Raw genomic sequence first — 14,055 nt, forward strand, 5'->3', positions numbered from 1 at the left:
CCTGCGAACATTTGCATGTCTGTTCAAGTCACTGCAATCTCCAGGGTATATACCTAGGAGAGGAATTGGTGGATCATAACCTAACTCTAGTTCTAGTGTTTTGAAGAAGTGCCAGACTGCTTTTCATAGGAGTTATGACTCTAGCCATGGTATTTTCATTTGCCTCGTATGCACATGAAAGTTGGAAAAAGTATAGGGAAGGCTGAAGAGTTGAAGCATTTGTTTTTAGAATAAATAAAGCATATTTGATTACATTTTCTGTTTGTCAGTTTCAGTAGAAACAATGTTTTTGCTAAGCCTCAAACAAAAAGTGTTTGTTTTTAAAATCACTTTATTGGGGGTACATACAGCTCTAATCGCAATATATACAAATATACATTGTGTCAGTATTGACATCTTAAAGGACATTTTACATGGGTAGAGGCTGCAGTCTCTCTTCTCCACTCTTTTACTCACACCCCTCTCAAAAAATACTTTTATTGGGGACCCTTAGATCTCTTATCAGAATCCATACATTCATCCAGTGTGTCCAGCACATTTGTACATATGCTGCCATCATCATTTTCAAAGCATTCTCTTCCCACTTGACCCCGATAGCAGCTCCCCATTTCTTCCCCCTGCCTCTCTTGCCCGCCCCCTCCCACGAACCCTTGATAAGTCATAGATGATTATTTTCATCATCTTGCATCATCGGAGCACTTGAATTTGTGTTGTACCAAAGAATACCAAAAATACCATGGACTGCCAGGACAAATAAATCCGTCTTGGAAGAAAGTACGGCCAGAGAGCTCCTTAGAAGCAAGGATCGCAAGACTTCATCTGGCGTATAGTTGACAGGTTACCGGGAGCGAGCAGTCCGTGGACAGGGCATCATGCTGGGAGGATGGGTTAGCAGAGAAAGACCGTCGTATCTACTTACTAAGGGATTCTTTTTTCTTCCCAGTGTAGGAGTGCTAAACTATGAAAAGAGGGCTATATTCTGGGATCTGTTGTTTATCAATCACAAGAGGCAGACTGAGAGTGGAGTGATTAATCTAGACTGAACACCAGCACAGCTTGTTAGGTTGCTCTTCAGTGTGGAAATACTTATAAGCAGCACCCAGAGGGATGTGCCTAAGTGGGTCACTGGCTTTTGTCACTGTATAACATGAACAATCACCTCATGGGTATGTGCCAGTGAGAAAGGAACCGAGCGGAAGGATGAATGGCTTTAAGGAAATCCATCAATAGTCTGAGGATTTCAATTAGAAGTGTATGCTTTACTGGTAATGGGTGAAGTTACCAGGACCCAATTGGCTCTATTTCCCAAATGAAGAGATTCCACTCAAGTCTCCCATTCAGAGTGGTCAAATCAACTTCAGTTTAGGTGCAACATGAGTTTATAGTGATCCATTAGTGAAATTAAAGAACAGGTAACATTTATTGAAGATTTAACTTCTCTTTCACGGAAGAGATTTCTCGCTAAAAAAACTTAGCTACAATAGAATCATATTCTAAGTGTAGTTATAAAATGAGAATAAACAAGTTTCTGTTGATTGACTTTTGTACATCTTAATTATATTAATTCTATGTGAGAGCTAATGCTAGCATGGCAGAAGGGCTGAAATAAAATCTCACAGAAAGTCCTATTAATCCTTTACTATAAAAAACATCAGCAAGCAAACTGACAGAAAAAAAGTACTTTATTTTAATGGCATTTTGTAAACAATCACACTGTGCATTTTTTAACTTTAACAATAACCAAATTTGGTTTCTATGGATTTATAGCAAACTCTATATAAAGTCAATGAGTTAATGTAGGAGTAAAGATGAACCCAGTGGGACAACTTCTGAAAATATCAAATTATAGCACTTGATATAAAGACTCATAACTATCTGTGCCATAAAAATTTACATGCCATAAAACATTATAATTTAAAACAGGAAGTACACATTTATTTTTTTAAAAATCAACAGTAATTTTATTAAAAACCAGTGAATTATCAGAGGGACATTTATTAAAACTTACTAAAAATCAGTAAATATTGCAACCGAGGTAAACATTTAGATGTAAACAAAACTATCATTATTCGGGCCCAAACATAAACACGAGGGTAGACACCATCCTCTGACAACTGCGTCTACTCCTTGACGTTCTGGAGCAGCTTCAGTAAATGTGCCTCAATAGCCTGTTGAACTAGAGCAGAAGCAAATAAAGGTCACTGCGTTCCGATGGCCACACTCTTCCACACATACGCAGCGGAGCAACTTCACCTTCCCATCTTTGCCCAAAGCCAATTTCTTTGAGGTGCATATAGCCATAGTTGGAGGGCAAGGTAATCCTTAAAGAAATTTGCAGAAGCTGTCCCTTAGTCTGCTCCTGACTTTGCAACTTTGTCCAACGCCTTGGACTTGCTATGCGTTGGTTTCTACATATGTGATCTGAAGGAGAGCCCGGGGGACAAGGCTGTTCGAAGGGCCAGAGAAAGGCTGATTATAAAGCAATTTACAAATATACTTAGCCATGGAGTAGGAAGCACATCTTGTAAACAGGCATGCAGTTGCCCTAGTGACTGCTCATTTGGCTTAGTAAGAAGAGTAACCGGCTAACCGGCTCATCTGTACATATTACAGGACTTTGTTGAATTGACTCAGAGTTAACTGCTTATGTCAGGAAACAGGTTAGCAGACAATGCTTTATGACTACCAATTATGAAAACTGTTTGGCCCACTATACTATTTGTAGACCTAAAATAAAAATCTCATGACTTGTAAATGACTTACCACTTCTATAGCCTAGGGCTACAGCTAAGTCCATTGAATTGTATCCAGAGTCAGTTTCCACCGTTGGGTCAGCTCCATTTTCTATACCAAAATAGAAAGGTCTACATAAATAAAGCAGAAGTGTGGACTGTGCCTATTACTGGCTCATATGAAAATGGATGACCAGGTACTTAGCAAATTTGATGTGTTCAGGATGCTCCAACAAGGTACATTGTGCGTGGGATGCACAGAATTCACCTTGGTGGGTTGGAGGGAAGACACTTGAAACCCAAAGGCATTCTCTAGAGCAGCCAAAATGAATCATCAGTTAAAGACACAACCATGCATATGACACTGAGGGCAGGAAAACAAACAGTGGCTTCTGATTCAGCTCCTCGAGTGAAGGACACAGGGGCAGATACTCCCATTGTGGACGTGCTGTGTGACGGCACTGTGGTATCCCATCTCCCGTGCCAATGCCGTGGTGGGAGGTGCTCAAAAGCTCACTGCCATCAAGTCGACTCTGGCTCATAGCAACCTTATAGGACCAAGTAGAGCTGCTCCTGTGGGTCTCCAACACTGTGAACGTTCACAGGAGTAGAAAGCCTCGTCATTCTCCTGTGGTGGTGCTTTGGGCAGTTAGCAGCACAGTGGGTAGAACCTTGCGTTAGCAGGACTTCTTGTTTGGTGGTTTTCAACTGCCGACCTTGTGATTAGCAGCCCAACACACAGCCCACTCTACCTCCAGGGGTAAACAGCAGAGATTTATCTCGTTTAAAAATGAAGGCCTGGTGGCAGAGTGGTTAAGTACTTAGTGGTTAAAGAGCAAAGTGCGTGGTCTGAGCTACCAGCTAGTCTGAGGGAGAAAAACAGGGCAGTCTGCTCACATAGAAACCTTACAGGGCAGGCCTACTCTGTCCTGTGGGATTGCTGTGAGCCAGACTCTGCCGATGGCAGTGGGTTTGGTTCGGAAGCACATCGGTTAAATGCCTGCCTACTTGGAGGTGAGTGATTCCGATTCAATGGTGACCCTGCAGAAGGAAGACATGGCTACCAGCTCCCTGCAGCTTACAGTCAAGAAAACCCCAGGGGGCAGTTCCACTCTGGTCACCATGCTTTGGGCTCCATTCAACACCACCCAATGGTAACGTTACTTCTGAGGAATAGCAGGGAAGGCCACGTTCTAAAAAATTAGAGTCCTCACATAGCATTTCCTAAGTAAATCTCACTTGTATGTGCTTACCTAACAGCATTTTTACACATTTCACATGATTCCCATGCACAGCATAAAGCAAAGGTGTCCCTCCATTCTGGGGGGAAAAAAAGCAATACAGAGTGATTCCAGGGCGAGCAAAATGCAAACCATTTAATCCATTTCATGCCTCAGAGTCAAGTTTTACCATAAACTGGGCTTCAAGAAGTAGTAAAGGATACTTAAATCAGAACTAAAGAGTGTTCAACACAATTATATTCCTCCAAAAGCAATTTAACTTGAGTGTTATTTTTAATTTTTATCTTGGAAATTAAAAAATCTGTAGACTCACCCAGTCATACTCGTTGACATCAACTCCACAGTCGAGCAGCATTTTCACAATATCGGTATAGCCTTTGCTACAGGCCAGTGACAGTGCACTTTCTCGACCTTTGCCTAGAAGTTGAGGATCAGCACCCTGGGTGAAGAGTGGAGAGAAAAGACTTATCAATTCATTTAAACATGTGCTTCAGTCCGATAATGCTCTGGGTTCATAAAAAAAGCAATGCCAACTCTTATCCATGGACGGCCCTGCTATCAACACTCACTGGATGTCTTCCTTCTTCCCTCTGTCTACCTGCATTCTGTCATCCTGCTACCCTGGAGTCAAGTCACACCGCCTCCAGGAAGCCTTCCACAGGGCTGGCTGGACTTTCCTTCCTACTATGTTGGGAGGGGCTGGGCATAAAGTCCTCTCTAACTATTTCATATCTGATTAGACTTGCTTCCCCAACTAGATTGTGGTTCCAGGAGAATAAAAAAAACATTTGCTAATTTGTTTGGTATCCTCTATCGTGATCTCTACCACATGATCTAGGTTTGTCTCCTCTACCCTGAGGTCTAGGCTTGGCTGGACGTAAGTGACTACCCATCGACATTTGCTGAGGCGTTTCCTTACATTCTGAAGTAGAAACTCTACCACAGCTATCTGCCCGTGTGCTGCAGCCCACATCAGAGGGGTAAATCCTTCTTCATCCGTGTGATTGATCACATTTTCTAGTTAAAAGAAAAGCAATTTTTGTGATCTAATTTAACAACCACATATACTGTGAAAATACTGGCATTCTAGAACGTTGATACTATCATTTAATGCTGAATTTTGTTCACTGAAGTTTTGTTGGAATGTATTCAAATGTGCCTCAGTTTAAATATCTGAGTTAAAAACCAGGAAAAGGTATGTAACGGTGTCCTATCCTTTGACCACGCTCATTCAATCTGTATGCAGAACAGATCATCTGAGAAGCTGAACTGTAACGAAGGAGAGCATGGCCTGCAGTTGGGAGGAAGGTTCAATAACACCCTGTGAGTGTGCAGATGACAACCCTGCTGGCTCAAAGCGAAAAGGACATGAAGTACTTACTGAGGATTAAATATTACAGCCTTCAGTATGGATCTCACATGCACAGACAGAAAACGGAACTCACAACTGGGCCAATGGCAGCATCACGATAAATGGAGAGAATATTGATGCTGTCAAGGGCCTGATTTTCCTTGGATCCATAAGCAACCACCACTGAAGCAGCAATCAAGCATCAAAATGTACCACATCGCAAATGTGCTGCAAATAACCCTTTTTATAAAGCATAAAAAAGCAAACATTTCTGTCCCTGGAGGACTAAGGTGCCCTTGATCTCACCTATGGCATGTTCAATCACCTCCCATGCTGGGAAGGCTGGATAATGAGTAAGGTAGGGAGTGGAGTAGAGGGACTGTGAGAGACTGAGAGAGAGGAAGACTCTTCCGGAGATAAGACACAGAGGTGCAGAAATAGGCAACAGGTGCGAGGACGGGGCGGGGCAGGGTTCTGTTAGGTTGTATTGTACGTTAGGTTGCTATGAGTCAGAAATGACTTGACGGCATCCAACAACAACAACATACACCATGTTATTTACAAGCATAAACCATTCGACTAGATAAAATGCTGGGCAGAACACTGGACTTAAGAATCAGGAGAGGGCTTGACTCTTGAATCCTGGCTGTGACTTATTTGTAATGTGACCTGAGCAAGTGACTTATTTTTATAATAAGCAGATAAATACCTTACCTACCTCAATGTGTAGTTGGGAAGATGGCAACTAGGATTGTTTGATAACCTTTAGAATGATATACATGCATACTATGTAAAACTTCACAATGTATTAAATCTCTCCCTTTTGTAGCTAGCAGTGCAGCCTCTGATCTCTCCTTCTTACGGCAAACACAGCATGATGTGAATGAAGGCCAAACCACCTGAAGCACGGGACCATGCTATTCCTTGAACCACATTTAATTCCCGAAATTCACTGAAGTCTTTCTTATAAAAGAATACCACGATTTGAAAGTAGTAACTTTTAATATGATGCTCAACATTCAATGGAGAGACAACTGGCTGACTTTTGAACAGTAAAAACCATGGTAATTTACCCAGGACCACTGAAGGGACCGTTGAAGTCCTAAAATAAAACAGTTATCCCCTAGAGGGGAAAACAGTTTCTACCCAGGATTGAAAAGAGAGTATAAAAACAAAACAAAACGTGTTCTTACAAAAATGTAAGCTTCTATTTAAAAATGCAATAAATGCTGGCAAAGGAGAAATAACCAACTGGGAAAAAGATATGCAGCTTACACAACAAAAGAGCTAGTTGACTTTCATTTAGACTTCACGGACATCAGTATTTAACGAGCAGTTCACCAAAAACAAATTCACACAGACCTTAATTTACAATATAAGTGAAACAACTACAAGATACTTTTCACCTATCGAATTATCCAATACTGAGGTCTGATAATATCTTGTATTAGTGAAGGTCTAGGGAAGAAGAAACTCTTCTTGGGTAATAGTTGGTAAGATGTATACAAAATTAAAAACTCGAAGTGCTTGACTCAGCCAATCACCTTGTAGGAATTACCCACAATGGATATACTTAAAAAGAATGCCCGGGTCACTGTGTCTTATAGCACCACCAAGAGTCTAATTCAACAGCCTAAGATCCGTCTACCCAAGGCAATGCAGTGTCGTGGAACTGTTCGAGAATGAAGTACATGTTTAGATGCTGATATGGAAAGAACTAGATCTCGAGATATCAAGCAGGTACACATGGGTTATTTTTCCTCCTGTGTGCCTACATAAAGCACATGCATGCTCTCACACATAACCCAAAATACAAACAGAAATATTTTCTGGAAAAATGTTCTGAAAAGAAACTTACAAATGTATCTGCCTGGTGGAATTATGCAACTATTTGCTTTTGTCTTTATACCTTTCTGCATTAAACTGCTAATTCCTATTAATTTTGTCTTACATTTTTAAAGTAGACGATTACCTTGTTCGATCCGAGTAGCCAGATAGAGCATCTCACCCTGCGCAGCCAACTGGTGAACAGACAAGGCTGAAACAACATCGTAACAAGTGTCAACATCTGGAGGGCACGCCCTCATCAGTGGCTCATAGTAATGAACAATTTTATTTTTCAAAGTGAAAACGATCATTTTACTTTTTAAAATACAAACTAAAGGCCAACCTAATGTTCTGTAGCTAATTGCTCGTCTATGTCCATTTAAGAGGATCTGACATCTGCAAATTACTATTTTCAAACTATTCCAAAGAAATGACTTAGGTAACTTAATTTTTCCAATGTTATATATTACTGAATACGAGTCCATGAAGATGACAGATCTAGAAGATACAAAAATACTCCTTGGTCTTTTTTATTGAATGTACTGAAGCTCTAAATACCTCTATTTCAAGATTCATTTTCATCACTTTGGGAATAAAGTCACACATGGAATAGTGGCCTCACTGGTGAAGTGAAGGCCTAGTTGTGCCTAATTAGCTGTGTGAGCTTGGACACATGTTTTAACACTTATTTGTAAAAGAAAGGATGTGAACCAGATAATCTCCAGGGGATTCTTTGCACCTAAAAAATTCTAGTTGGATTTTTTTTTAAAGAAAACCTCTTCAACTTAAAATAACACCCAACAGGCTAGGTGACCCTAAGAGAGTAAGGAAAGCAACTGGGAGGCAGATAAACATTCATGTAAGAAAAGGCCAGGCTGTGGTGGGAGTTGAGTTATAGGCGTAGACTCTACCTGGCTCAACTGCTGCAGCATGCTGTTCAACTAACAGTCGTGCGTTAGCGTGCCCACAGTAAAAACATACATCCCACCGTGCTGTAGAGTACTGAAATAGTTACCTTATAGTCTCAATTCCACGACTAACATCAAATTGCTAGTAATTGATTGTGTTCTTGCTTTTTCACTTCAAATTTACAGAACATTTCTAGTTTATATATAAAAACAATTTCATTTTCTTTTAGAGTCTACTTTTTAAATTGTGGATACAAAGTTTTAAAAAATATACCTGAATATTCATATTTTTTCAGATTAAAATTACAGCAAAATTGCTCAACTTTCCCTATGAAATAATTTATTGCTTAGTGATTTAATTTACAAGTAGAATGTGACAAACCTGACCTACCGTACTCCCAGAAAACATACACACTCACACCTGAAATGTCCTTATCTTCACAGGTTCAGAATAACTCTTTTTATAGTAAAACTTGGGTTAAAAATTTCAATCTGTATGTGTACTAAATGGAGAAACATTAAATAAGAAATACCATGAACACATATGACAATATTAAAAAAAGTCTGGGGAGGGGAGAGAGGAAGGGGAAAAATGAGGAGCTGATGCGAGGGGCTTAGGTGGAGAGCAAATGTTTTGAGAATGATGAGGGCAATGCATGTACAAATGTGCTTTACACAATTGATGTATGTATGGTGATAAGAGTTGTATTAGCCCCTAATAAAATGATTAAAAAAAGTTTTAAGTTACTATTGGAATATTACTAAGTTTTCAAATGGAGCTAATAAAATGGTGTTTCACTGCCAAGCTCTTGGAATAATTATATTACTAATATTTAGCACCTAAGAGCAACATGAATACTTACAATTCGCTAATAGAGGTGTTGTAGAGACCTCATTTCCTCTGTGTTTGTTGGTTAAGGTTGTTGACTGTTTGATGGGGGAGAAGTGCTTGGTTGTAGAGGGTGTGTAGACATGTCTCACTTGAATCCCAGGAGAAGCAGATGCATGGATGTTGCATTCAGCTAATAAGATAATTGATTTAACATGCTTAAGCGACATTTTAATGACAAAGCATTTCAATAAAAGTTCTATGGTAGTATGTACATGAAAAGAAATGTATGAGCTATTAACACCTTCAAATGATGTTAAATTATTTTTTTCTGTAAGTCTATACTCCCATAGAGAAAGTTAGAGGGGGAAAAAAAAAGAATGGTAGAAATCTTGAACAACTTTATTCAGCGATTGGATCAGTATAAAACTAAATCCAGGAGTCTTCACTTCAGGATAATGCTAATATAAACTAAGTATTCATGAAATAGGAAATATTATGTAAAGACTTTATTTTTCTCCAATGATATAAAAAGGAATCTAAATTGGAGAGGTTCTAAGGAAAAAAAACAGACAAGAAATTTAAAAAAACAACCCAATGCTACAAAGTGAAACTTCACTGCTGTTGTCAGTAGCCCTACAGAGCTGAGTGGAACTGCCCCCCAGTGCTGCCAAGGCTGTCCATCTGTACGCAAGCAGATTGCCACACCCTTCTCTCTTGGAGCAGCTGGTGGGTCCTAATCACCCTCCTCTTTGATTAGAGCACAAACATTCTGATCAATGCTAATCAACCAGGGCTCTTCTTGTTTAAAGCAGACTTTTATAAGAGGGCATCAGAAAGTTTTGTGGGAAAAGAAACGATAATAGAATTTTTCCAAAACTTTTTGGAGGTCCCTGTTAAATAACCTGAAAATATTTCATATCAGTTTCTGTGGGATTCCAGAAAATCATATTAAAAGGTGACTTCTAAACTCTCTTTCAAAACTCAAAATCTAATGATTGGGGGTGGGTAGCGGAAAAACAAAAACAAAAAACCAAAAACAAATGCAAGTATTTATACCATAACTTTCAACCTTTAAATAGGACAGATGCCACCTCCAGGTCCGAGTTAACCTGGTCTTGAATATTTTTACTATCCTCTTCATTTAAAGACTTCACAAATCGAGAACACACATTCATATCAAATCGGTTAGGTAAGATGAATTTCATTCCCATGGCAACACCCTGGGCAGATCCATCTTCAGAACTGGAGTCCAGGGGGTGTTCTATCTTAATGTCCGGCATGCCAGGGAGACTGTAACTGCTGGGGCATTCTTCCACTATCAGCTGGGCTCCGATATCCAGATTGGTTGATGTCGCCATTGTTTTGACTGTAGTTTCAATAATGAACACAGAACTTCATGACTTCCTCTTGGTATTCCAGCCAGTGTCTTCTTGGAATTCGGGTATTTGAAAAAAATCTGAAATACAATTAAAAAACTTATAAATACTATACGAACTTGGGTAATAATTTTCAGTCAAGAATCCTCACAGGTGTCTCTGATATAACAGATCTCAGAGACATGCATGACATGCATATATAATAGAAAGCCTACAACAGGGGTCCTCAAACTACGGCCCGTGGGCCACATGCGGCCCGCTGAGGACATCTATCCGGCCTGCTAGGTGTTTTTGCCGCCGCTGCCTGTCCTACTTAGCAGCCAACTCATCCAGTGTGCATAGGTATTCATAGTGTTTTTTTAAACTATAGTCCAGCCCTCCAATGGTCTGAGGGACAGTGAACTGGCCCCCCGTTTAAAAAGTTTGAGGACCCCTGGCCTAAAATGTTCAAAGATAAATCTGGGTCTGGGTCCAAGCGTCACCATTCCCTAGCTGTGTGAACCTGTACAAATCACTCAACCTCTCTAAAGCTCAGGCCCTGTTGCATGGCAAACCACCACTAGCTAACCTCAGAGGATCCAGTCACACCTCCATCACTCCAAGAACTCCTGAACTTATTGCCATCACGTCAATTCTGACTCACACTGACCCTATAGGGCAGAGAGAACTGCCCCTGTAGGTTTCCCTGGCTATAAATATTTAGGAAAACTGACAGCCTCATCTTTCTCCCAATGGGTATCTGGTGGTTCTGAACTGCTGACCTTGTGGTTAGCAGACTCAAGCATTACTCACTATGGCACAAGTGCTCCTTCGGTTCCACCACATTTTAGTATTCTTTCCTCTTCTTTCATATACCTGAATATTGCCAAGTGGACAAAAGATCAGGGTAACAATACAAATATATTTTTATGTGAAAGCTTTAACCATTTACCTGGAGTTCAATTTTTTTGGGGGGGGTAGGTTCATCTATTAACATGTCGTATTTAAGTTACTCTGCTCAGATTTAAGCACTGTCTCACAGTATAGCAAGTTTAACTAGAATATTTATGATTCCTAGACAGTGAACAGCTGTACAAAGCTTTTTTTTTCTGGTGAACTGGAGATAAATTAGTTTTTATTCAGATTAAGTATCAGCAACTTAATATAGGTTTTTGTGGAAAACAAAGTATGTAAATTGTGGGCTGCTTCCTTTGCCTTAGCATCTCTAGGTCATTAAAGTCAAAGTATAATTTTTTAAAACAGATTTATTGACTTATAATTCACAATTCATACATTTTAATGGTTTACATATATTAAAAATTGTACATTTTTCACAATCAATTAAAAATTTTTCTTCAATTTTGTACTCATTAGCTCCCCATTTTCCCTTAATCTCTCCTGTCATTACGCTAATAAACTTATTAATCTTGTTGCTCTCTATAGACTTCCCCATCTTGAATTACATATAAGAAAATCATTAAAAAACAACAAAACCCCAGCTACAATAGAATAAAATACAGAAAAATCTCAATCCAAAAGACAGCAAAACGTAATACAAACAAGTTAAATGTGAGTCAAAAGGGAGAACTGGTGAGATGTACATATTTACTGTATCTGCAGACACCCACCTTCCAATGTACTCTGTCTGGGGACAAGACTATTCACATCCTTATTCAATGGACCGAGAGAACTCAAGGGAGGCTTAGTTCATGTGAGGGTCAAAGTATAATTTTGGATATCAATCTTTATGGTACTAAGAAATACAAATTATGGATTTATGTATGGATTGTTAAAAGCTGTAAGAGCCCCCAATAAAATGATTTAAAAAGTATATAGCTTCTAACCTACCCCCCAAAAAGAGAAATACAAATTACTGAAGTATTCTTTTTCTCCCAAAATACATATGATCAAGACATGAACTCAACAGAAGCTAGCTCTTCAGGCATAAATCATAGGCATATCTTTTATTGAATCTTTATCATTGTTTTAATGTGAATTTTCAGTAATTGCTCTGGCACTTCCTTATGGACCTTATCATAATTTCAAGAGAGATCATTAAAACTAAACCCCAAATCCTTAAACTTGTTGCCATCGAGTCTATGATGACTCAAAATGACTATATTGAAATATCATTACCTAAAATGGATTTTAAAGAAATCTAAACTATTAAATCACTTAAGACAGGTAGAAAATTAATAACATCCCAAGTCATCTATTTGTGTTAGGACGACTGCTTCTGTTAGAAATTCTCAGAGGCCAGAGTGCTTTCTAAGTGGAAATAAAGGGGGATTGAGGGCTAGCAATGCCTTAGGGTCACAATGGAGCACCATTTACAGTTTAAAAACCATGTTCAGAGGTTGATCCCACAGCAACCCTTTGGAGGATGCTGGGCAGGGTGGTCAACACGAGAGAGAAGAAGGACGCCCACAGATCATGAGGGGGCCTGTGCCGCTCCTCCCCAACACCTTTATTCACGGGAGAAGTTGAAGAAAAACACCAAATACTAAGAGAATAAGGCGCAGCAGGTAGCAACGTTGTTAACAGACTCTAATGAACAACAGGAAGGAACTAAACCAGCAGAACAAGAACAGAAAATGTTTGGTGATTCCTGTGGCAATGAAGGTACCAAGCCGAGAGCCATGGGTCTGCCAAAAAGGTATCCAATGGGAACTGTACTTCCCAAGAGAACCACGCCTCAAAGCTCCAGGGGCCAAGAATTGCAACACAGCGCTCTCCAGCAACTTGCACATGTCTATTTCCACATGTCTCTATTGGAAATTTCCACTGTAAACGGAAAATTCCTCTAGGATGGAGCCCATGCCGACTTACAGACCTCACAGGGCAGGGTCGAGCCGCCCTTGCGAGTCTCCAAGGCTGTGGAACTCCACCGGAGAGGAAAGCTGTCTTTCCGGGGCAAACGGAACGCTCAGCTAGATAGTGCCCTAGAGATTTGAGTCACAGTTACCCAATAAACCCCAACTTGAAGACAGGAGTGCAGGCGGGGGGCGGTGTTGACTAAAAAGAGGGCGACCTGTCAGAACGGAGTAAGCAGCTCAGGAGAGAAAGCGGTGGCTGTGCTCGTCCCCAGCCCAGCGAACAGCAGCGCCCCGCGCCGCCCCCTAAACCTGGAATCACCCTACTTACTAGGAGAGCAAAACCGAAAACCCCCAAAGCGGCCCCGACGGTCGGTTTCCGAGCCTACATCTTGACAGGAGCAGACTGTCCCATCTTTCTGCGCCGAGTGGCTGGTGGGTCTGACCCGCCGCCTTCGCCGGGAACGGCCCCAGCCTAACCGAGAGCCACTAGGCGAGCGAGGTGCTATGAAAAGGAAGGCGGCCTCACAGGCGACAGGTGTCCCGGCGCTCGTCGGAAAGTCCGTGCGGTCGCCTCGGGCCAGCTCTGCCCGAGTGGTGCCTCCGCGGGTCCGAGACGGGGAAGCGGAAACGCCGGGACGCCCGGGTCCCCCCGGGGCGGGAGCGGGAGGCCGGCCGCGTCGGCCGACCACCTCGGACGGCACGGAGCGAGTCGGGCCTTCCCTCCTGCGGTCACAGATTTCACCCCAGGTCTCCGTCAAGTCAGGGCTTGTTTGGGCCACGACGTCACTTCCGAGTTGGTTCCCGTTCTGGCAAAAAGGCGTTCGGCATCTCGGCAGCCGGGCGGTCCGGCAGGGTTTCCCCGCCTCGCCGCTCCGCGGCGCGGTACCCGCAGCCCGAGGACGGCCAACGGGAGGGGAGGATCCGGGCTAACGAGGATGAGCCTAGGCCGGCGGCCCGGCCACGCCTCTTTTTTCCCTCGCCCCGCCCCTAACC

At 41.5% G+C, this 14,055-nt stretch overlaps 1 protein-coding gene across 3 annotated transcripts; it reads right to left on the reverse strand.

The window, feature by feature from the left end:
* Positions 1 to 1,933: 1,933 nt before the first annotated feature.
* Positions 1,934 to 14,028, reverse strand: ANKRA2 (ankyrin repeat family A member 2). 3 transcript variants are annotated; one of them, XM_075541164.1, is made up of 9 exons: positions 13,589 to 14,028; positions 9,961 to 10,347; positions 8,923 to 9,081; positions 7,297 to 7,362; positions 4,893 to 4,990; positions 4,287 to 4,412; positions 3,986 to 4,052; positions 2,764 to 2,844; positions 1,934 to 2,176 (listed from the first exon to the last, which is right to left on the reverse strand). In XM_075541164.1, the coding sequence occupies exons 2-9, from the start codon at positions 10,247 to 10,249 to the stop codon at positions 2,121 to 2,123; spliced, it is 942 nt and encodes a 313-aa protein (XP_075397279.1). In that variant the 5' UTR covers positions 10,250 to 10,347; positions 13,589 to 14,028; the 3' UTR covers positions 1,934 to 2,120. The 3 variants fall into 3 exon arrangements, with proteins under 3 accessions (XP_075397279.1, XP_075397280.1, XP_075397281.1); XM_075541165.1 differs by having other exon boundaries at positions 13,391 to 14,028; XM_075541166.1 differs by lacking the exon at positions 13,589 to 14,028 and adding an exon at positions 11,060 to 11,137.
* Between the last annotated feature and the right edge of the window lie 27 nt (positions 14,029 to 14,055).

Source organism: Tenrec ecaudatus, chromosome 2, assembly GCF_050624435.1.
Source record: "Tenrec ecaudatus isolate mTenEca1 chromosome 2, mTenEca1.hap1, whole genome shotgun sequence".
Classification (NCBI taxonomy): domain Eukaryota; kingdom Metazoa; phylum Chordata; class Mammalia; order Afrosoricida; family Tenrecidae; genus Tenrec; species Tenrec ecaudatus.